Below are 24,631 nucleotides of genomic sequence, written 5' to 3' on the forward strand. Positions count from 1 at the left end.
CGAATTAGTCTCGAATTGGCGAAAGTTTGATTTTTGGGAAATCTGACTGGGAGTGGACTTTTTGATATCGGGGTCGAATTCCGATTTCGGAAGTTGGAGTAGGCCCGTCATGGAAAATGTGACTTGTGTGCAAAATTAGAGCAATTGGACGTGGTTCGATAGGTTTCGGCATCGATAGTAGAAGTTGAAGTTTAAAAGTTCATTGATTTTGACTTGAGGTGCGATTCGTCGTTTCGAGGTTATTATGCGTGATTTGAAGCCTTGAGTAGGTTCATTTTGTCATATGGAACTTCTCTGCAAAATTTGGCGCCATTTAGAATTGATTTGATATGGTTCGGACGCTTGGTTGCGATTCTAGAAGTTCTTGAAATTTAGTTTGATCTTTATGCGTTTTGGCGTCCGACTCATGGTTTTAGAGATTATTTTGATGATTTGATCTCGCGAGCGAGTTCATGTTGTGTTTTTCGACCTGGGCGCTTGGTTGGTTTGGATCCTCGGGTAAGTTTTAGAATGATTTTTCATCATATTTGAGTGTTGGTACTGGCGCTTGGTTGGTTTGGATCCTCGGGTAAGTTTTAGAATGATTTTTCATCATATTTGAGTGTTGGTACTGGTGTCATTGCATTTGCGATATTTTTATTGCAAATGCGACTATCGCAATTGCAACTATCGCAATTGCGAAGAAACCTCGCATTTGCGAAGCTAGGCTGCTAGGGAAAGGACTCGCATTTGTGAAGAATTTGCCGCTTTTGCGAGGCCTGTTGAGTTTGCATTTGCGGACTCAGTATCACATTTGCGATAAAGGCTTGAGTTAGGTTAGTTCGCAGTTGCGACCAAATGGTCGCTTTTGTGAAGGTCCAGTGTTTGCATTTGCGAACTTTTTGGTCGCAATTGCGAAGGCAGCAAAGAATTTCAATCTTCGCTTTTGCGAAATGCGACATATGTAGCCTGCATATCGCTGAGAATTTCGAGACTTAGCTTCATTTTGTTATATTTTGAATTCTAGCTTCGATGAGAGGCGATTTTATTTAGGAATTTTCATACCAAATCATTAGGTAAGTACCTCTAATCAATTCTCAACTGTATTTCATGATTATACATAAGATTTAACATCAAATTCATGACAAATCTAAGGGAAAATTTGGGGATTTTGTCAAAGTTTTGAAAAATGAAAATTTGGGATTTGAGAGTCGAATAGGACTCAGATTCGGAAACAGAACACATATTTATACTGTGAGGCTGGGTAGTCAAGACCTACCCTTAGACCCGGGTTTTGATCGGGCGGGCCCGAGAGTAGACTTTTGTTGACTCTTTAGAAATTGTATAAAAATCACAGCTGTATTAATTAAAATTGTTTTCTCTTGCATTGTGTGATGTATTCAAGTCGTCTTTGGCTAGACTGAGCCGAGCGGAGGTGAATTTGTAAAGGAAAAAGCTAAATTGAGTATTGAGTTAGCCGAATTGCGGTAAGTATCTTGCCTAACATTGTTGAGGGAATTTTTCCTACTAATTGACATTGTTTGCTACATGCGGGGGTGATACATATATGAGGTGACGAGCATATATGTATGTGCAAGGGTTAATCATGCTCGGGGGTAGATTATATTATAATTGTGTCTGGTAGAATTACGTGACCTTCTTGCTTCATGCCTTACCTGAATCCTAGATACTAAGAACATAGTATTAAATATTAGAAATCAAGACTTAACTTATTATAACTTGATTAAATGTGATGGAATTCTGAGAATACATTGATGTGTCTAATTCGGTCATCACTATACATAATCACTAATGCATTACTACGGCCGATATTATTGAGATACTAGTTCTATACTCGTGTTGTAGATCATTTGTGAGATTTGTTGAAACACTTGAATAATACGGTCCTTGAGAGTTAATTGAACTATTGTTGGCAATGGGAAGTTGTGATTGGGATTCGTTTGGAATATCCGTTTAAACACTCCTTTTGGTGTTATTTATGCTTCCTGCCTTATTTGTCATTGATATACATATGCTTGGTAAGGAAGAGTGTAAAGCATGAAGGGTGATTCCATGCCATTGTATATACATTATCATGTGAGGGACAGTGTAAATCACAAAGGGTGGTGCCGTGCCATATCATTATTGAGAGTAAAAGCACGACGGGTGATGTCGTGCCATATTATTGAGAGTAAAAGCATAGAGGGTGATGTTGTGCCACATTATTGAGAGTAAAAGCACGAAGGCTGATGCCGTGCCATATCATTTGAGAGTTAAAGCACGAAGGGTGATGCCGTTCCATTTCATTTATATTGTTATGGTTTTATATTATCATGAGATCATGGCACGATGGGTGTTTCCGTGCAGGTGAGGATGAGGACATGCATTATGATGTGATATCTGTTTCCCGTGTATACGTTTATGCCTTTACCTTGAGCTGTTATTGTCGTACTTATAGATCTTGTGTGACTTGTTGTTATTTTCCTGTCCTTGATCTCTATCTCAAATGTTGTTGTTGCCATATCTTCTACTTGTTTAGGTTGAAAATACCATGCCTACTTCTTGCTATTATAACTACATCCATGTCGTATCTATTTTGTTGCACTTTAGTACAAGCCCTTTTTTATGATAGTCATTCATGCCTCAACTTGTTAACTTGTAAAGATCAGGTGTCTCCTTCTTATTTGTTATACATGTATCTAGGCCTCCACCATGCTAGTTGAAGTCGATATTCCTTGTCTTCCAATTGCTGTCATTACTCACATGCCTTCCGCCTAGTCTATTTCTGTTGGCCACATGTATATCGTCATTCATTTTTGCTACTTGCGTATTTCCTACTTTGTAATTCCTGTTATCGATATTTCTGTATATCTGGTTGGTCCTATTATACGTATATTCGGTGAGGATGAGATAAAAGCACGAAGGATGTTGCCGTATAATTGACTTGATATCTGAGTACATTCCTCATGCTATGAAAGTTATGAAGTGACTGTCGTGGTTATTGGTTTCGTTCTAAGGGAAGAATCGGTCGAGGTATTGGAGATACTAATTTGTGATCTCTGCTATTACTAGGTTATTATTTTGCATATTCGTTTCATGTATCTTTGTTGTTATATCGTGATATATTTCTATTGTTGATTTACGGTGCATGTTTTATCAGTGAGTATCTTTTACTAAGCCTAGTCACTACTTCGACGAGGTTAGACAAGATACTTACTGGGTACATGGGGTCGGTTGTACTCATACTACACTTCTGCACCTTGCGTGCAGATTTTCTTTTGGAGCGGAACTGCTGGTGCTGTCGGGAGCTGACTCTGAAGATGGTCGTGCATTCTGGATATAGTTGCCGCTTGTCCTTGGTAGCTTATGTTTTGCTAATCCGTTATGTAAATTTAAAACAGATCGTGTAATTATTTGTACCGGCTTTGTAAATTCCAAGTCTTAGAAGCTCATGATTCGTACTACCAGTTCTTGGGTCAATTTGTAAATATTCAGATAATCTTCACTATTTTCCTATAATCTCATTTAGTTTGTATTTTTTGTTAGTTGGCTTACCTAGAGGATCGAGTTAGGTGCCATCACGACTTGCGATTTTCGTGTCCTGACATTTTTTAAGAGAGTTGTCAAAAAAAAAAGTTTTTTCCTCGAGGACGAGTAAAAGTTCAAATGTGGGGGAATATGATGAATATAAATTATTCATGTATTTTCATACGTATAAATAAGGATTTTTAAATAAAAAATGAATAAATATATTCAATTCTCCTATATTTTCTAACAAGTTTTGCGGAGGAAAGATGAATTGAGGAAAGAGGATTACAAGTAAAACAAGGAGGAAAAAGAGTAATGCACGTGGTAAACAAGGGTGAATGTAACTTTGAAGCCATAACATCAAGTGTTGAAGTCACAACATCAAGTTTTGAAGTTACAACATCAAGTTTTGATGTCACAACATCAAGACTTAAAGTTACAACATCATCTCACCTTTGCTACACGTTTTCTATAAATAGACACTCATATTGTATTGTGAGAGGAGAGTCTTGTGTAGAGAATAAGTATTCTTGATCTCTATTTTGTCTTTAATATTCCTAAGTCCTAGTAGTTGTCCTTTTGTGAAAAATAATATCTCTGTATCAATTCTTCATATATCTAAACTAGTTTCTTTTTCTTACTTCATAATGGAGTAACCTTTTTTGTTGGGATAGTTGATGAAGCTTGATATATATATTATAATACTATTTCAGTTTTAATACATTCTTGGTTTGAAACTTTCTATTTATATTTTGTATTGTGCTATTATAATGGTTTTTAACTAATCATTGTTATCACTTCTATATATTTTATCTCTAAGTTTTTCTTATATTAATTTTGTAATTCTCACAGAGGAAAATTAATATATAGTAACTACTGAATAAAATAGTGGAGTGAGAGTAATTTTTAGTAAGCTATTATTAGAAGTCAGTAATCTTGCTTACCTCAATTTTAATTCTCATAGAGGAATTGTAGTGGCAGGAGTATTGATTTTAGTAAAAATATTCTCACGATGTTTTTACTATCTTTTAGCACAATTCAGACCAGAAAATATTTTGGTTTAACCGTCACTAGTTTTAACTCAATTAATTAGATAACCTCACAAAGTGTTATTAGTTGATTACTTCTTGGTGAGATAAGATATAATTGTATTAGAAATTAGCAATAAGCAATTATCCTTTAAATAAATACATGTAAAAAGTGAGATTTTATTATAATATATTATCAAGTGAATTCAACGATTCCCAACTCTTTTAAATTATAAATCTTTTGAAAGTTGTTTAATTTTGTTAAGTATTTAACAAGTTTTAATTTCACAACTTTTCATCAATCTGATTCTCTCAAATAGTAGTTAAAATATTTTAAGTCTGTAGATCAGATTTTCCAATCTATGTGGGACGATATCATAAACTATACTAGAATTTGACAAAGCACGAGCAGGAAAATCCTATACTCGATAGATATTGCTTGAGTTCCTCCAAGGCTTGTTGGCACTCCGGGGTCCACAAAAAGTTGTTCTTCTTCTTTAGTAGCAAAAATAATAGGTGACTCTTATATGATGATCTCGAGATGAATCGCCCCGGGGCGGCTATACGTCCGGTTAATCTTTGCACGACCTTCACGTTGTCTACGATCGTGATATCTTCGATGGATTTCATCTTGTCGGGGTTGATCTCGGTTCCCCGATTGGATACCATGAACCCAAGGAATTTACCTGATCCGACTCCAAACGCACATTTTTCCGACTTTAGCTTCATATTGTACTTCTTCAATATGCTGAAGGTTTCCTACAAATACTTTAAATGGTCCTCTGCTCGCAGGGACTTAACCAACATATCGTCAATGTAAACTTCCATTGATTAACCTATTTGTTCTTCGAACATCCGATTTACTAGGCGTTGATAAGTGGCACTGGCATTTTTTTAATTCGAATGGCATTACGTTATATCAGTATGTGCCGTACTTAGTGATGAAGGAAGTTTTTTTCCTGATCATCTGGGTTCATCCGTATTTGGTTGTCCCAGAATAGGCACCGAGAAAACTGAGGATCTCGTGGCTGGCCCTGGCATCGATCATGCGATCGATGTTGGGCAAAGGGAAAGAGTCCTTGGGACACGCCTTATTCAAATCCTTATAGTCTACACACATTCTTAATTTATTCCCCTTTTTAGGAACTACTACTACGTTTTCTAACCAATTGTAACGACCCGGCCGGTCATTTTATGAGTTACCGCTCCGTTTCCCCCATTCCTGCTTTCTTATGTGTTGTTCAGCTACATTTTATTGTATCGCATTGGTTGGTTCGGGTTCGGGATAGTTTTGGAGTGTTATGAGACACTTAGTCTCTTAAGTTGGCCATTTAGTTGGAAAAGTCAACCGGAAGTTGACTTGTGAGTAAACGATCTCGGAATTTGGTTTTTATGATTCGGATAGCTTCATGAGGTGATTTGGGACTTAGGAGCGTGTTCGGAATGTAATTTGGAGATCCGTGGTAGATTTAGGCTTGAATTGGCGAAATTGGAATTTTGGCGTTTTCCGGTTGGTAGTGGAAATTTTGATATCAGGGTCGGAATGGAATTCCGAAAGTTGGAGTAGGTCTGTTGTGTCATTTGGGATGTGTGTGCAAAATTTCAGGTCATTCAGACGAGATTTGATAGACTTTTTGATCGAATTCGGAATTCGGAAGTTTTTGGAGTTCTTAGGCTTAAATCTGATGATGAATTGATGTTTTGATGTTTTTTTGAGCGTTTCAAAGGTTGGAACAAGTTTGAATAATGTTATGGGATGTGTAGGCATGTTTGGTTGAGGTCCCGAGGGCCTCGGGTGAGTTTCGGATCGTTAACGGATCAAATCCTTGTTTTTAGATTGCAGATTTTCTTCATTTCTGTTGCAGAGTTTTGCTCTTCGCGTTCGCGAGAGGACCCTCGCAATAGCGAAGGGATGTTGGATGAGGCTAACCAGTTTCCCTTCGCATTCACGTAGGTTCAGTTGCGTTCGTGAAGGCTTGGAAGCTGGAGCTTCGCGTTCGCGATAGGGAAGTCGCGTCCGCGTAGGAGGAATAAGTGGTCTACGGAATTTTGTACTTCGCGAACGCGAGGCTTTGACCGCGTTCGCGAAGAAGGAAATCACACCTGGGCAGAATTTTTAAATAGTGTCTTCCACGATTTTTGGTCTATTTCCTCCATTGTTGAGCGATTTTGGAGCTTTTTGAGATGGATTGAAGAGGATATCGAAGGGAAACACTTGGAGGTAAGACTTTTGAACTCAATACTTGATTCTTTGGTGATTTCTACCTAATTAGACATGAAATTTATGGGATTTAAAGCCTAAACTTGGGGAATTAGGGCTTGGAATTGGATACTTTGATTTGAGGGTTTGAGGGGTCGTTTGTGGTCGGATTTTGGTGTATTTGGTATGTATGAACTCGTGAGAGTGTAAGAATTCTAGTTTTGTGATTTTTTTCGGAATCCGAGACGTGGGCCCGAGGGTCGAGTTCGACCAATTTTGGGATTTTTGATGTAATTTGATTATTTTCGAGTTAGTTTTGTTCCCTTAGCATATTTTGATGGTTATATACTGATTTTGGTTAGACTCGGGGCATTTGGAGACCGAATCGAGAGGCAAGGGCGCCGCGGGCTAGAGTTTGGCTTAGCTTGAGGTAAGTAATGCTTCCAAACTTGGTTCTGAGGGTTTGAAACGCCAAACTATGTGTTCTATGATTACTATTGAGGTGATGCAAATGCCAACTGAAGCGTGTGTGGGCGTGCACCGTGAGAATTGCGGCCTGGGTCATTCCATGGCACCGCTTAATGACTCTTTCATGCTGATATCTTTGTTGTACTTATGTGATTAAGTTAATGAGCTATAAATCATGCTAATTATCATGTTAAGGCTTCACGCCAATACTGTTGAGACCCGAGAGGTCGTTTCTTGCTATCATGTCATTAGCTTCATTTATGTTCTGTACTCAGTCCTATTCATGCATATTCTATCATGCCTCAGTCTCGATTATTGCTATTTGACGTATCATATCATTGTTCGAGCTAGTATCATGACATCTTTGAGCCCGTGTATGTGAAATTGGAGAGAAATGACTGAGTGAGGCCGAGAGCCTGATATTGAGTGATAGTATGGGATCGGGCTGCACGCTGCAGCAAGATATTGATCATGCCTTCGTTGGCTTGTTATAGCGCTTGGTCTAAGAGAAGCCCCTCCGGAGTCTTTACACCCCCAGTGAGCGCAGATGAGGATATTGAGGGATGGATCTTCCTTGGACATGGATCTTGTCCGAAGTATTGATATCTGGAGATGGATCTTCTCCTTAGGGCCGGAATGGCCTTCCTCAATACAAGATGACTACGGTCAGTGATGTATAAGTTTCGGGATGTATCTTCCCTGGGCCGGATGGCCATATACAGTACCGAATGGTTGAGCACTTGTGAGTGGAGGTATACTGGACATTGATCATGCTATCTGTGCATTGGTACTTAGAGTTTTACTGAGATTTATACTCCGCACTGGGCATATTGTAAATACTTACTGTTGAGCTTTTACTTGAACTGCAAGCATTTCTACTTTTTCGTACAGTTATTTGTATACCTGTTGAGGTTTGGTTCGTCACTACCTGTCAGTCCATAGTTTGGACTTGTTACTTACTAAGTTGGTGTACTCATGTTACCCCCTGCACCTTGTGTGCAGATCCAGGTATCTCGGGCCACGGTAGCGGCTGCTGATCATATCATAGTGGACTTTTCCTTGGAGATCGCGAGGTAGCTGCTTGGCGATCGCAGTTCCGCCTTCTCCTTCCTTATCTTCCTTTAGTATATTTGCTGGATATTCTCAAACTGTGCTGGTCTTGTTATTTCGAACAGTTATAGTAGTTTTTGCTCATAACTTAGTGACACCCGAGGTCGGGCTTGTATTTCTTTTCGTTGGATTTGATTTCTACTTTTATCTTATTGGATTTCTGTTAAAAAAATATGTTTCCTTAAGTTTTTATTTGAAAAATGGAGTATTTGGAAATAAGTGGCTGGCCTAGTATCACGATAGGCGCCATCACGACATGGTTAGATTTTGGGTCGTGACACCAATCCAGGTATTTTACCTCCCGAATGGATCTCGTCCTTGATGAAATTGGTTTTGGATTGGGGTCTCCTTTTCTGCTTGACCGGGTGGAATTTCGGGTCCAGACTCAGCTTGTGAGTGGCTATCTCCAATGGGATCCCTGTCATATCAAGATCAGACTAAGAGAAAAATCCATTAGCCATAAGAAATTGAATGAGTTTTTCCCTTAGCTCCGGGATTAACCCTATGCCAAGATATACCTTCTGATCGGGTAGACATTTGACCATTGTGACTTGTTCCAGCTCCTCGGCCATTGATTTAGTGGCGTCGGAATCGTCAGGGACTATAAAAGATCTGGGAACCCCGCAACCATTGTCTTCATCAGACCCCTATTTATCTGATTGGTTCGTAGCCGGTGTCGATAATTGCTATTTAGCCTTTTGCTTTGTATCCGAACTTGGTTCCTTTGATGTTGCCAGTGTTGATACTGGGATCACTTCTTCGACTGCAAACATTTTCTTTGCGACCGTTGCTCCCTGTAGATCATTTTGATCCCTCCTGCCATTGGGAATTTTAACACGTGGTGAAGAGTCGAGGGTACTGCCCTCATGTTGTGTATCTATGGCCTCCCGAACAGGGCGTTGTACCTCATGTCTCCTTCGATCGCATAAAACTTGGTTTTCTGATGGTCCCGACAGTATTCATCGGCAATGTTATCTCTCCCTTAGTGGTTTTCGCATGCCATGTTGAATGCGTTTAGAACCCGGACTGCAGGCACGATTTGATCTTGTAGGTTGAGCTGTTCTACGACCCTCGATCGGATAATGTTGGTCGAGCTACCTGGATTAACTAACACACGCTTAAGTCGAGATTTATTTATAAGTATAGATATTACCAGTGCATCATTGTGAGGCTACATGATCCCTTCAGCGTCCTCGTCGTTGAAAGACAAAGTTCCTTCTGGTATGTAATCTCGAGTTCGTTTTTCCCTTGTGATGGATACTTTGGTGCTTTTTAGCATTCATTATCCTTTTGTCTACCAAATCTAAATACACGAACTCTGCGAGCATCTCATTATCCTTTTATCTTACTTTGAAGAGATCCGACTTCCTAGTCTAGACCTTGATAGCCCCAACGTGTGCTTTCACGAAAGAGTCTGCAAGCATAGCAAACGAGTTAATAGAATCAGGAGGTAAGTTGTGATACCATATCATAGCTCTCTTCGACAGGGCCTCTACGAATTTCTTTAGCAAGACAGATTCGATCTCATCATCCTCCAAATCGTTTCCTCTGATAGCGCATGTGTAGGAAGCGACATGATCGTTTAGGTAAGTCGTTCCATTGTACTTTGGAATCTCGGGCATGCGGACTTTATTAGGGATCGGCATTGGAGCCGCACTCGGAGGGAAAGGTTTTTGTACGAACTTCTTGGAATCCAAGCCTTTTAGTATTGGTAGTGCTCCCAGGATCTGGTCGACCCTGGAGTTGTAGGTTTCTACCTTTTTGTCGTTTGCTTCGATTTTCTTTCCCCTAATTCTATCCGTTTGTACCCGACTTATTTTCAGCTTCTCAAGCATTTTTATGATCTCGGGGTTGGTACCCGACTTATATTCATTCCACCTCTCCGCGACCGGTTCTTCCTTGCGAGTAATTTCCAGGGATAGATCGGGTTCAATTCTGCTCGGTGTACGGCTTTGGTTTATAACTGAACTATCACCGCATGTTGAGCGTGTAACATTTCAAAGATCATCCATAGATTGATCTTGTCTCCTCCATTGTTTTGAGTATTCTGCGCTATCGATTGGGCTCCTCCACGGATGCTATTTTCGGGGTCGGTAGGCAGGTTTGTGTCGACAGCCATATGTGAGTTAGTGTCCAAAGGGCCTGCGACTGGACTACCTTGTAAGTTTTTCACGTAATATCTCATAATTTAGACATGTTTTTATAACTCTTTGTTTAGATATTGAATAACTTTTAGCCGAAACCCCGCACCTGAATCCTTACCCGCGAATCTTAAAATTTTGACCATGAAGGACCTGACCACTATATCCGCACCCATATTGGACACCCGCACATGAGTCCGAGCAACTTAGCCTGCAACCTTGTTTCAACTTGCTTCACCTCTATCTTTGTATTTTCTCAAATGGAAATTTAGGAGTCTCTTGGTCTTAGATCTTGAAACTAGCTCAACATTCATTCTCAATATATCTATTCGTTTACTTATTTATATCTTCAATAGGAACTTCACCGTGACAGGAGAGAAAGCAGACGATGATCTGATAGAGAATTTGATATCGAGTGGAGAGAGCGAGTCGTTTCTCCAGAAGGCGATTCAAGAATAAAGAAGGGGACAGATTATGGACACCATATCAGAAATTCAAGAAAGACATGATGCTGTAAAAGAAATTGAGAAGAACTTAATTGAGCCACACCAAATTTTCCTAGACATGGCTGCATTAGTGGAAGCACAAGGACAACAATTATTTGATAAAGAGAGTCATGTGGCACATGCAAGTTCATTTGTTAGAAGAGGAACTGATCAACTCCAAGAGACTAGGGAGTTGAAAAAAACCTCAAGAAAATGTACTTGCATTGTCATTCTCCTTATCATTCTGCTTATTGTTGTCCTCACTTTTCTACTTTGGTCACAATTAATTACTAGCCGGATGTAGAAAATATTGAAAAGAAAAGTCCCTTTGAAAATATTAGTGATTGTAAGAATTTCTTTTCTTTATTCATTGTCATCTCACCTTTTGTTTTGTGACAATACTTATAGAAGAAACTTCTGACATATTAATGGCTTGATTCATTTTGTACATACATATTGTAACACTTACATGAATCAGTGTATATTAATGTGCCGCTAGAGAGCAAACAGTGCGATAAATTGAATTTGAATCGTGATGTACACAGAATTTTGCGCAAGTAATGCCAGCATATTATCATAGCTCGACTTGCATGTGGATTTCGGTGTCAGGTTGTAGAAGTTCTAAGGACTTACTTCTTTCCAATTGATGTATTTTTATATTAGATACAAATAATTTAAATGTTGGAGTTTTGAGTCGAGGTGTGTGTATGTACGCGCGCAAGAAATTGATAAAATTTCAACAATTTATAAAATTTGAATGAGTAATTTTAAAAATACAATGAAGTAAACAGTAAAAATTTAAAAGGTGAATCTACCAAATCTAAATACACGAACTCTCCGAGTATCTCATTATCCTTTTGTCTTATTTTGAAGAGATCCGACTTCCTAGTCTAGACCTTGATAGCCCCGGCGTGTGCATTCATGAAAGAGTCTGCAAGCATAGCAACCGAGTAAATAGAATCAGGAGGTAAGTTGTGACACCATATCATAGCTCTCTTCGACAGGGTCGCTCCGAATTTCTTTAGCAAGACAGATTCGATCTCATCATCCTCCAAATCGTTTCCTTTGATGGCGCATGTGTAGGAAGTGACATGATCGTTTAGGTCAGTCGTTCCGTTGTACTTTGGAATCTCGAGCATGCGGAATTTTTTAGGGATCTACATTGGAGCCACACTCGGAGGGAAAGGTTTTTGTACGAACTTCTTGGAATCCAATCCTTTTAGTATTGGCAGTGCTCCCAGGATCTGGTCTACCCTGGAATTGTAGGTTTCCACCTTTTTATCGTTTGCTTCGATTTTCTTCTCCCCTGATTCTATCCGTTTGTACCCGACTTATTTTTTGCTCCTTGAGCATTTTTAGGATCTCGGGGTTGGTACCCGACTTATTTTCATTCCACCTCTCCACGACAGGTTCTTCCGTGCGAGTAATTTCCCAGGATGGATCGGGTCCAATTCTGCTCGGTGTACGGCTTTGGTCTGTAACTGAGCTATCATCGCCTGTTTAGCGTGTAACATTTCGAAGATCATGTGTAGATTGATCCTGTCTTCTCTGTTGTTTTGAGTTTTCTGCGCTATCGATCGGGCTCCTCTACGGATGCTATTTTCGGGGTCCGTAGGCAAGTTTGTGTCATAGCCCCATGCGAGTTAGTGTCCAACGGGCCTGCGACTGGACTACCTTGTAAGTTTTTCACGTAATATCTCATAATTTAGACATGTTTTTATAACTCTATTTTTAGATATTTGAATAAATTTTAGCCGAAACCCCGCACTCGTATCCTTACCCCCGAATCTTAAAATTTAGATCATGAAGGACCTGACCACTAGATCCGCACCCATATTGGATATCCGCACATGAGTCCGAGCAACTTAGCCTGCAACCTTGCTTCACCTCTATCTTTGTATTTTCTTCAATGGACATTTAGGAGTCTCTTGGTCTTAGATCTTGAAACTACCTCAACATTCATTCTCAATATATTTATTTGTTTACTTATTTGTGTCTTTAATAGGTACTTCACCGTGATAGGAGAGAAAGCAGACGATGATCTGATAGAGAATTTGATATCAAGTGGAGAGATCGAGTCGTTTCTTCAGAAGGCAATTCAAGAACAAGGAAGGGGACAGATTATGGACACCATATTAGATATTCAAGAAAGACATGATGCTGTAAAAGAAATGGAGAAGAACTTAATTGAGCTACACCAAATTTTCCTAGACATGGTTGCATTAGTCGAAGTATAAGGACAACAATTGAATGATATAGAGAGTCATGTGGCACATGCAAGTTCATTTGTTAGAAGAGGAACTGATCAACTCCAAGAGGCTAGGGAGTTGCAAAAACGCTCAAGAAAATGTACTTGCATTGCCATTCTCCTTATCATTCTGCTTATTGTTGTCCTCACTTTTCCACTTTGGTCACAATTAATTACTAGCCGATTGTAGAAAATATTGAAAAGAAAAGACCTTTGGAAATATTATTCGTTGTAAGAATTTCTTTTCTTTATTCATTTTCATCTCACCTTTTGTTTTGTTACAATACTTATAGAAGTAACTTCTGACATATTAATGGCTTGATTCATTTTGTACATACATATTGTAACACTTATATGAATCAGTGTATATCAATGTGCCGCTAGAGAGCAAACGATGATATATGTTGAATGTGAATAGTGTTGTACACAGAATTTTGCACAAGTAATGCCAACATAATATCATAGCTTGACTTGCATGTGCATTTGGGTGTCAGGTTGTAGAAGTTCTAAGGCCTTACTTCTTTCCAATTGATGTATTTTTATATTATATAGGAATAATTTAAATGTTGGAGTTTTGAGTCGAGGTGTGTGTGTGTTGTGAGTGTGTACGCGCGCATGAAATAGATAAAATTTCAACAATTTGAAAATTTTGAAAGAGTAATTTTAAAAATACAATGAAGTAAACGGTAAAAATTTAAAAGGTGAATCTACCAAATCGAAATACACAAACTCTCCGAGCATCTCATTATCCTTTTGTCTCACTTTGAAGAGATCCGACTTCCTAGTCTAGACCTTGATAGCCCCAGCTTGTGCTTTCACGAAAGAGTCTGCAAGCATAGCAAACGAGTCAATAGAATCAAGAGGTAAGTTGTGATACCATATCATAGCTCTCTTCGACAGGGTCTCTCCGAATTTCTTTAGCAAGACAGATTCGATCTCATCATCCTCCAAATTGTTTCCTTTGATGGCGCATGTGTAGGAAGTGACATGATCGTTTAGGTCAGTCGTTCCATTATACATCAGAATCTCGGGCATGCGGAATTTTTTAGGGGTCGGCATGATCCGCACTCGGAGGGAAAGGTTTTTGTACGAACTTCTTGGAATCCAAGCCTTTTAGTATTGGCGGTGCTCCCAGGATCTGGTCGACCCTGGAATTGTAGGTTTCCACCTTTTTGTCGTTTGCTTCAATTTTCTTCTCCCCTGATTCTATCCGTTTGTACCTGACTTATTTTCTGCTCCTCGAGCATTTTTATGGTCTCGGGGTTGGTACCCGACTTATTTTCATTCCACCTCTCCGCGACCGGTTCTTCCTTGCGAGTAATTTCCCGGGATGGATCGGGTTCAATTCTGCTCGGTGTACGCCTTTGGTTTGTAACTGAGCTATCACCGCCTGTTGAGCGTGTAACATTTTGAAGATCATCCGTAGATTGATCTTGTCTCCTCCATTGTTTTGAGTATTATGTGTTATCTATCAGGCTCCTCGACGGATGCTATTTTCAGGGTCGGTAGGCAGGTTTGTGTCGATAGCCACATGCGAGTTAGTATCCAACGGGCCTGCGACTGGACTAACGTGTAAGTTTTTCACGTAATATCTCATAATTTAGACATGTTTTTATAACTCTATTTTTAGATATTTGAATAACTTTTAGCCGAAATCCCGCACCCGTATCCTTACTCCCAAATTTTAAAATTTAGATCATGAAGGATCTGACCACTAGATCTGCACCCGTATTGGACACCCGCACATAAGTCCGAGCAACTTTGCCTGCAACCTTGCTTCAACTTGCTTCACCTCTATCTTTGTATTTTCTCAAATGGACATTTAGGAGTCTCTTGGTCTTAGATCTTGAAACTAGCTCAATATTCATTCTCAATATATCTATTTGTTTACTTATTTATATCTTCAATAGGTACTTCACCGTGACAGGAGAGAAAGCAGACGATGATCTGATAGAGAATTTGATATCAAGTGGAGAGAGCGAGTCGTTTCTCCAGAAGGCGATTTAAGAATAAAGAAGGGGACAGATTATGGACACCATATCAGAAATTCAAGAAAGACATGATGTTGTAAAAGAAATGGAGAAGAACTTAATTGAGCCACACCAAATTTTCCTAGACATGGTTGCATTATTGGAAGCACAAGGACAACAATTATTTGATAAAGAGAGTCATGTGGCACATGCAAGTTCATTTGTTAGAAGAGGAACTGATCAACTCCAAGAGGCTAGGGAGTTGCAAAAAAGCTCAAGAAAATGTACTTGCATTGCCATTCTCCTTATCATTCTGCTTATTGTTGTCCTCACTTTTCCACTTTGATTGATCCTGTCTACTCTAATGTTTTGAGTTTTCTGCGCTATCGATCGGGCTCCTCCACAGATGCTATTTTCGGGGTCGGTAGGCAGGTTTGTGTCGATAGCCACATGCGAGTTACTGTCTAACGGGCCTGCGACTGGAATTCCGATGGGATCAGCGAGTGGTAACTCATTACCGGGCACTATGTTGTTATTTTTACCGTGGTGACCGGACTCATTGTCAGCAGGTAAGGGTGCGAATTGTGAGTTTGAAATTTTATGTTTTAACCTGAAATTTGAGACACTTCAAAGAACAAGTGTAAATTTGTCACAACCCAATTCCATTATTGGCCGTGATGGCACCCAAAACGTTGTTAAGTAAGCCAACACTGATCAACTAGTGATATCCCGTTTAAATGGATTAGTGAGTAATAGCTTTTCCTTATTTGGAAAAAAAGATTTAGGAGTTTTGCAATTTTAACATAAGTAAATGGAAGCAATAAGTACGATTCGTAATCATGTAGGCAACCCAAAACCATAAGTCTACTAGTGTGTGTGCCAAGACCTGGTGTCACAAGTATGTGGGCAATCTAGTAGAATATATAAAACAAATGCTAGCCTGTTGTCTGAAAGGAAATAGACAGACTGGTGGCTAGATGCACCTGCCTCAAATCCTGTACAATCAAGTACAGAAGTGTAGTGTGGGTACATAAAAATATGTACCTAATAAGTATCTAGTCTAACCTCAAAGAAGTAGTGACGAGGGTTCGACTCTGACACTTACTAGGGCCAACAATATAAATATATGTGATTCTAATTAGGCATGATATATAGAGCTAACAATACACTCAGAACAAGAAATAACTGAAGAATTCTTTCATCAAATTTAGGAACCCAAAACATTTCCTTCATTTAAAACAAATGATCTCTAGAACAGTAAATTCATGCCAATTATAAAAAAGGATTCAAGTTCTATTATCACACACAAATTCCATTAAGGACGTTCGTCCCAATCCAACATAAAAATGTAAAGTGTGCATTGCCGAGGGTCAAACAGTGCAAACCATGGATGCATCTATTAACCTGCTGAGGCGAACGACCCGCTCCCATGAGAGTAGTGGAAAGAGTCACCCACTCGCGGAATATACTTGCGACGCGGCTAAATATAAATATAACATAACTTTTCTCAATTCTTTTCAAAATAATAATTTACTTGAAATCTTGAACTCGTCAACTTAGCTCCATTCAATGCAAATCAACAAATATGTTCAGACAACGGTATCCACAAAGTGTGGTGTAAGCCTAAAACTACCCGGACATAATAGGAATAGTAGCAATGTATGGACTCTCGTCACTTCCTGCGTACATAGCCCCTATAAATAGTCACATATTAAGTAATTTCTCCTATGGGGAAATTTCCCTCTTACAAGGTTAGAAAAGAGACTTACCTCGCCTCCAATTGCTCTATGTTCCAAGCTACAACTGTATACGGTCGAAATCGGGCTCGTTTATTGCACGAAAGATCGAGATTGAAACATGATGAGTTAAAGATCGACCCCGTGTTCCATCGAACCAGATACGAAGTAAGAATGCCCGTCCTCGAGAACATCGGGTCCATGATCCCGGAATCGACCCTGACCACGAATGAGCTCGAAGAAACGTTGCCAGACCGAATAACAGAAGGCGAAATATCTGTAACCGATCGGGTATCACCGCGAGAATCTTGGCACGTATCAATGAGAAGCCGGCTAATTAGCAAATCATGGGATTTTACCTTTTATAGAATTGTACCTGAGGTGGGATTTCCCTACTATATAAAGAGGATCTGATTATTTGTAAGACATATTGTTACACGTATCCCAAAGCAATATACTGTTGTTTTCCCTTTAAAGTTCTTATTCAACTATGTTTTAATACTGATCAAAGTGCATTCTGTTCAAGGGTGATTCACTTCCCAAGGTTGTTACTGTTCAATTCGTGTGGTTTGAATTCACTTTATCATACTTTGATTCAATTACAATTCAATTTATCGATTTGTGTCAATCTAATCCACATATCCTTATAACCACTTACAAATTCAATTGTTATCCAATTTGAGGGTAAACAGTTTTGCGCCCACCGTGGGGCTAAGGATAATAGTGGTTATTCGATACAAATTTCCATAACACACACTATTTTTGTAACGACCCCACCAGTCGCTTTGCTTTCTAGAACCCCGATCCCCTATATAAGACTTCCCCTACTTACTTTTACTAATTTATGACTTTCAGGGGTGGTTAGTTTGGGGTTTGGAAAGGCCAAATTAGACTTCGGTCAATGTTTTGAGTGAACGACCTCAGAATCTCGATTTGACGGTTCGAATAGGTTCATATGATGAGTTCGAACTTGGGTGTATGTTCGGATCGGGTTTTGGATGACCCGGGAGCGTTTTGGTACCTAATAGTAAAAGTTGGTTTTTGAAGAATTTTGAAGTTCTTTAAATTTGGTTTGGAGCGGGTTTTTGTGATATCGAGGTCCAAATGGAATTCTGAGACCAATAATAGTTCCGTAATGTCATTTAAGACTTGCGCACAAAATTTGGTGTCATTCCGAGTAGTTTAAGTATGATTCGGCGCATTCGGAGAATTTGGAAAACTTGAAGTTCAAAGTTTGATTCAATTTGGTTCTGGGGTATGATTCTTGGTTTCGTTGATGTTTTTCGTGTTTCGAGAGTTCGAGCAAGTCCGTATTATTATTACAAACCTGTTAGTGCCTTTGGACAGGGTCCCGAGTAGCTCGGGTGAGTTTCGGACCCCTCGGAGCAAAGTGTGAGAAACCAGAAATTCCCAGTTCTGGTTTCCTTCTTCGTGAACGCGAAGGAACCATCACGTTAGCGTAGAAGGAATTGGGACTGGGGGGAAATTGTGCTACGCATTCGCGATAGCTAGTCTACGTTCGCGAAGGTTTGGGGCCGGTGACCTTCGCATTCGCGTGAGGCGACTCGCGTTCACGTAGAGTAGCCTAGGCTGGGCTGGGCCATTTTGTTCTTCGCGTTTGCGAGGGGTAGGCCAAGCCAGCCTTCGTATTCGCGAGACCCTGGTCGCGTTCGCGAAGTAAAGCCTCCAGGGGGTCTGAGCCGTTTGCCTTCGCGAACGCGAGGCCCCTTCCGCGTTCGCGTTGAAGGAGGCAGTTGGGTAGTGAGTTTTAAATACTCTGGCTTATTTGAGATCCTTTGCAAGAACCTTTGTACATCTCCATCTCAAGCCAACAAGTTTACTCCTTCAACTTCGTCTCTTCCTCTATTTCTCCTCCATTTTTAAATAAATGGCAAAGACCACAAAAATCGTTTCCAAAAAGAAACACCTTCTACTTTGCGGCCGGCTAATGAGGCCGAAGAAACTGTTTCGCGCACTGCCGTCGATGAACCAGTATAGGAACACCCCTTGAAAATGTTCATCCCCAGAGAATGCTTGGTAAATAACGATTTTAAGGTTGAAAAACCCTCTTACGTACCGGGCCAGTGCGAAGACTTCTTGAGATACATATGTTCGATTACTGAAGAGATCCTCCCTACGGTTCGGATAGATTGCAACTGGGCCAATAAAACCGTAGTGGTCCTTGACCCCGAGGAGGCCATTACCACCCATGTCAAAGGATACCTGAGTGTTTACATTTATCCCTTCACATTGGGACCGGTGGACTCGGTCATCATAGACTTCTGCAAGAGGTACGAGGTGTGCCTCGGTCAGATCCATCCTTCAATGTAAAGGATAGTGTTCCTCCATAAAGTTTGTATTCCAGGCCAGCAAAGCCCCGTTCTCTAGTATCGATGAGGACCAAGATCGAGGATGGAAAGGCTGTTTGTCGGAGTGAGGACTTCGGACCTAATTCCGGCTGAATGTATGCCATTCCCCGAGAAGTGGAATACAAGACATAAGTAGAACTTCCCTTCTAATATTGATTTTTATGTTTACTTCCCCTTTTTTTATTGGTGTTAGTCATGGTGCAGTCATTGCTCGGGTTCCAAATGCCATTCCTCGCCCCGAGAAGTGGGTCGAAGGTATAGTTTCTCATATGCCCTACTCCGAGCTCTCGTGGCGCGAACTCTCGAAGGGCCGTTGGGAGGCCCGTTCCCATGGTAAGATCCCCTTTCCGATCAGGACGTGTTAGGCCTCTCCTTTTATTATCAAGTCCTGATTCCCTTTACTTTGTATCTCAGGTTTGTCTAAGGATGTCGAGCTTAGGCCTCTGGTTGGCGACAAGGACTTGCTCGTTGAGTCTCCTGCTTCGGGCAGGCCGGAGAAAAGAAAAGGAGGAGGGCTCCGAGCTCCCCAAGCTTGGAGAAAAAGAAACCGAGGAGGAGGCTGGTCCGCAAGTCAAAGGAAACCTCCAGCTCCCGAGTGCTTGACTCGAGCTTACTCCACCGGCTCAGGGACGAGATTGAGGAGGATGAAATTTTAGTGGCCTGAGAGCTATCGGCTGCCGAGGAACGAGTGCCATCAGAGGAGGGAACAACAGAGGCCAATCCCTCACATATATAAGAGGCCGATGCAACAGTGGGGGTCGAAAACCCTCAAGATGCTGGCTCTGCACCACCCACTGTTATTAACATAATGGGATCACCTTCGTACACGGACTCGATGTTCGTTGAAGCTCAAACGATGAAGGAGCGGTCGAATGAGGGGGTCCATAGAGTAGACGATCCCCTCAAAAGCTTTTTTGATGGCATGGACTCGACCGCCACAGAGGATGTCACCAGATTGGGTGACTTAGAAGTACCAAGGAAAAGTCCACCCTCGGAGGTAGGTGGATCCAGTTCTATCCCGAGACTGGTCAACCGGTTCCCTGCCCCGAGTGCCGATCCCGGTCGGAAGCGGTCGATAATTATCTCCGTTCCGGAGGATGCCCGGGTCCTTTCCGCACCCGTTGGGGTAGCTAGTTACCTCTGGTGCCTGGTGACTGAAGAGGACCAGGAAAAGATGAACGAGGTGGATTCCCCATGCTTGTTCAACGAATCACAACAGGCGCTGAATCAGGTAAGGTGGTACAAACCTTTTCATTTTCCAGCTTTTGTTACTTAGTAATCTTTAATATTTCTCCTTATATTCGCAGGCCTCGGTGCTTCACCACAAGACCTTCCTCCGATACCGAGAAGAGCTGAGCCTCCTCGAGGCCGAAGCCAAAGAGCTTACTGAGAAGAGAGACATGTACAAGCTTCTCAGTGAGCAACGCGAGGAAGAGGCTAAGAGTCTTCGGGCTGAGTTGGATGCGGCTCAGAAAGAACATGCCTACCTGGTGGAACAGGTAAAAGTCTTTGAGGTTAGTGACGATGAGCTAGACTCGGTGACTAATAGTCAGAACCCGCAGGTCCAACAGATGATCGATCGGATCGACCAGCTTCGGTCCAAGATGGACGTTATCAAGGTCGAGGCCGAGGAGTGGAAAGGCAAAATGGACCATTTGGCCTCGGAAAAGGAAACTGCCCGGGCGCAATTGGCCTCTGCGGAGGCTCAACTTCGAATGATTAGGGAGAAGGCTTAGGCATAGTCCCAGAAAGCCGAGGAACTCCAATCTCAACTGGGCTCGGCTGTTGCGCCAAGGAGCTTAAAGCAGCCAAGTCGGTGGCTGAAATAACCAAGCCCCTTTCGGTACGGAGTTTGAATTTATATATAAAATAAACCTACTAAAGTTCCATTAAATTTGAACCATAATTTTAAATATTATAATGAGTCCAATGCTAAAAATCTTAAAAACTAAACTCTTTAAACTTAAATTTTGGAGTCGCTCTGCCTATGGCGTGGACCCATATATAGATGTGATATGAAATCCTAGGAATCTAGTTTTTTCCTTCTGTTTCACTTTACCCTCTCAAAGTCAAACCAAAAGTATCACGCCAAGAAGTGTATATATTTACATGCACAAATTATGTCTTTTTGTGTAGTTTAATAATTAGTGACTGACAGAAAAGAAGTTAAACAGGGAAATGGGATTAATGTATTATCGTCCTCCTTCAAGTGTTGTATGGTTAATTATAGTGCCATTAGTTCTATTAGCTGCATGGTATTTGGGTGTACAGAGTTCAAAAAACTTTCTTTTGGTCATTTCTTCTCAGCCTTCTGCAAAAAATGTTACTACATCTACTAATCTCTCTGCTACTGTAGAGTTTTCTCCACCAAAATTTGCAGCAGAATTGGAAAAGGACCAGCTACCAGTAAGCCTATTTTCTTCTTTTTTTCAGCTACATATGCTAAATATTGTTGGGCTAAACCAGACAAAGATGCCTGACGTTTTATATGTAGCTTCTTCAACTGGGAGTCCGGGACTTTGTTCGCTCAACCAACAATTTTTTCCTGGGAAGATGGATATAAGAGAATTGTTCTTTCTTGTATTCTTTATTTTTTTCACGTTGTAATTAATTATAGTTTTCTGACGTTTATGTAGAAGCAAGATGGTGTAGATCATGTTACAAGGAAGAAACCCCAGATGATTTTTTCCAAGAAAAAGTTGAGCAATTTAGAGAGAGTTGAAGCTGGGTTGGGAAAAGTGAGGGGTGCTATAAGAGAAGCTCAAAGTAATAGTAATAATCAAACATTTGATGACTCTGAACATGTCCCTAGAGGTCCATGTTACTGGAACCCCAGTGCCTTCCACAGGTAACTAGGGATTAGCATGTCTTTTCGGTATGTCCTATCTCAACTCTGAATTCAGAATTTAGACGTTATAAGTTCCGTGTTGAAAGTGTGAGTTTTGAAATGTATATTTAACTCAACTTATACTTGCTTTTTTGCATCCCCTTTGACCTGATAACACTAAGTTATGCCTGACCCGCCAACCCATTCTTGGATCCGCTACTGTTCTATCTAATAAACATATGTAATATTAGGCCATTTGGTTATTCGCCTAAAAGAATTTACCTAAAACTCAATATTAATAATGTTTGAGTCTTTGGTTCCTAGGTTGCAAAAATACAAGATTACATAAGTTTTTCAACAGAGTAAATTATGTAATACTCCTCCAGGGAAGTCACTATTTCGTCATTGTCAACCTTATTGGCTATTGAATTAAGATTCTTTACTTGGAATTTTGCAGGAGCTATTTAGAAATGGAAAAACATTTCAAGATTTATGTATACGAGGAAGGTGAACCCCCTGTTTTTCATTATAGTTCAAGTGAAGGTATCCTTGGAATAGAAGGAATTATGATTCATCAGATTGAGATAAGCAAATTTCGGACGAATGATCCTGAGAAAGCTCATGTTTACTTCCTTCCATTCAGTGTGTTTTCCATAGTAAGCTATGTTTATGTTGTTGATTCTCACCAATGGGGTCCTATGAAGAATACAGCTGCTGATTATATTGATGGTATCTCCACTAAATACCCTTATTGGAATAGAAGCCTTGGATCTGATCATTTCATGCTTGCTTGCCATGATTGGGTAAGGAATCACCACCTTTTTTGAAAGGAAAATGGTCAAATTTACCCCTATACTATACGAAATATTTTAATTTTAGCAGTTGTACTTTAGGGTCATTCATACATGTCGTTAGCAATTATTTTCTCTTGACTTTAACAGAGCTCCAACCTGAAACATAATGAATGATAATCTCAAACCATAGTAAAAAATTAGATGAGTAAATTTGGATATTTTTCTTGAAATATTTTTTGGGACGTAGAATTCAGCAGGTCCATACTGGAGTTAAAGTCAAGAGCAAATACGAGACGATTAGCTAACGACTACCTTTTCCCTTTTCTTTTAAACTACTCTAGTACTGAAAGTTGAAGAAAAGCATCAACAGACAAAACTTTCCTAATTCAAAGACTTGATGATTAACCAAAGGCCTAAGAATCATAGTTCATTAAGCCCTTTTTGGACAGCATTTCCTTGGTAAATGGAAGGTCTCGAGATCATTTTGATATTTTCTTGAAATGTATATGAGTTAGTGTATATTACATCTCAAGTCGTTTTTCTGAGTGATAGATATATTGCAGGCTCCTGAAATTTCCACAGCGGTTCCATACTTGTACAAGAACTCGATGAGAGTACTATGCAACGCGAACACTTCTGAAAGATTCAATCCTTCAAAGGATGTAACTTTGCCAGAAATCTATCTCCCTCAAGGCACAATGAAAGGCTTAATTGGAGGGCCATCTCCGTCCCAACGTTCTATTTTAGTCTTTTATGCGGGAGGTATTCATGGATACATAAGGCAAGTGTTAATGGAACAATGGGGGGAAAATGATGATGAAGAAGTGCAAATTCATGAGTATGTTCCTAAGAATGTTTCATATTATGGTATGATTAGAAAGAGTAAGTTTTGTATTTGTCCTAGTGGATGGGAAGTGGCTAGTCCAAGAATGGTTGAAGCACTTTACATGGGATGTGTTCCTGTACTATTGAAAGATCATTATGTTGCACCTTTTAGTGATGTTTTGAATTGGAAAAGTTTTGCTGTTGAAATGACTTCAAATGATATACCTAATTTGAAGAAGATTTTGATGGCAATATCTCAAAAACAGTACATTAAAATGCAGAAGAGAGGACTTCAAGTAAGGAGGCATTTTGAGGTCAATTTCCCTCCTAAAAGGTATGATGTTTTTCATATGATTCTTCATTCTATTTGGCTTAGAAGGCTCAACATTCAAGTCCGCGATACGTGAACATCCCAGTTTAGCGGAAAGAATCACTGCAATTTTACGATGATGAAGAAATTTGGACATTTCGGATTCAACCCGTTGTTGCGGGTAAAATACTTTATTGTTTATGTCAAATTTTATGCTTCAGTTCAATGTAACAAAGTTAAAGTTGCTGGGTTTACCATTTATTCAGCGAAAACGTCAAAGATCTCTCAAATTTCTACTCTAGAAGCAACTGTCGAAACTATTGTAAAGCGTTATCGATCACCATACGAAATAAAGCAACAGCTAGCACCCTAAGCTAAGTGTTTGGCTCAAAAGTTAGCAATATACTTTGTAAGCTAAAAAACAATCAAAAGTAGAAAAAGGGTAAATCGTAATCAAACATAATAATCCTAGAGATGCAAAGATGATAATATTGTTGTAGATCTAGTATTGTAAAGAGACAGTATGAACTCAATAAGATACGTTCGTTTGAAGTAGAGATAGAGAGAGAAAGCCAGAAAAAAAATGAGAGAATTGTATTAGATCAGATGCCCT

General features: G+C 40.0%; 1 protein-coding gene across 1 annotated transcript; it reads left to right on the forward strand.

Moving 5' to 3' along the window:
- The first annotated feature begins 21,316 nt into the window (after positions 1–21,316).
- LOC109220124 (probable glycosyltransferase At5g03795) lies at positions 21,317–24,299 on the forward strand. Its single transcript, XM_019384589.1, has 4 exons — positions 21,317–21,668; positions 21,899–22,110; positions 22,547–22,892; positions 23,447–24,299. Exons 1-4 carry the CDS (start codon positions 21,441–21,443, stop codon positions 24,113–24,115), a joined length of 1,455 nt encoding a protein of 484 aa, XP_019240134.1. The 5' UTR covers positions 21,317–21,440; the 3' UTR covers positions 24,116–24,299.
- The last annotated feature ends 332 nt before the right edge of the window (positions 24,300–24,631 follow it).

This window comes from Nicotiana attenuata, unplaced genomic scaffold (genome assembly GCF_001879085.1).
Source record: "Nicotiana attenuata strain UT unplaced genomic scaffold, NIATTr2, whole genome shotgun sequence".
In the NCBI taxonomy this organism is placed as follows: Eukaryota; Viridiplantae; Streptophyta; class Magnoliopsida; order Solanales; family Solanaceae; genus Nicotiana; species Nicotiana attenuata.

Excerpts from the sequence above, each read along its gene's own strand:
- LOC109220124 (XM_019384589.1), top strand. The coding sequence starts at position 21,441 with ATGGGATTAATGTATTATCGTCCTCCTTCAAGTGTTGTATGGTTAATT. Across the intron at positions 21,669-21,898 it reads TGGAAAAGGACCAGCTACCA|AAGCAAGATGGTGTAGATCA; the intron begins GTAAGCCTATTT and ends ACGTTTATGTAG. Across the intron at positions 22,111-22,546 it reads AACCCCAGTGCCTTCCACAG|GAGCTATTTAGAAATGGAAA; the intron begins GTAACTAGGGAT and ends GGAATTTTGCAG.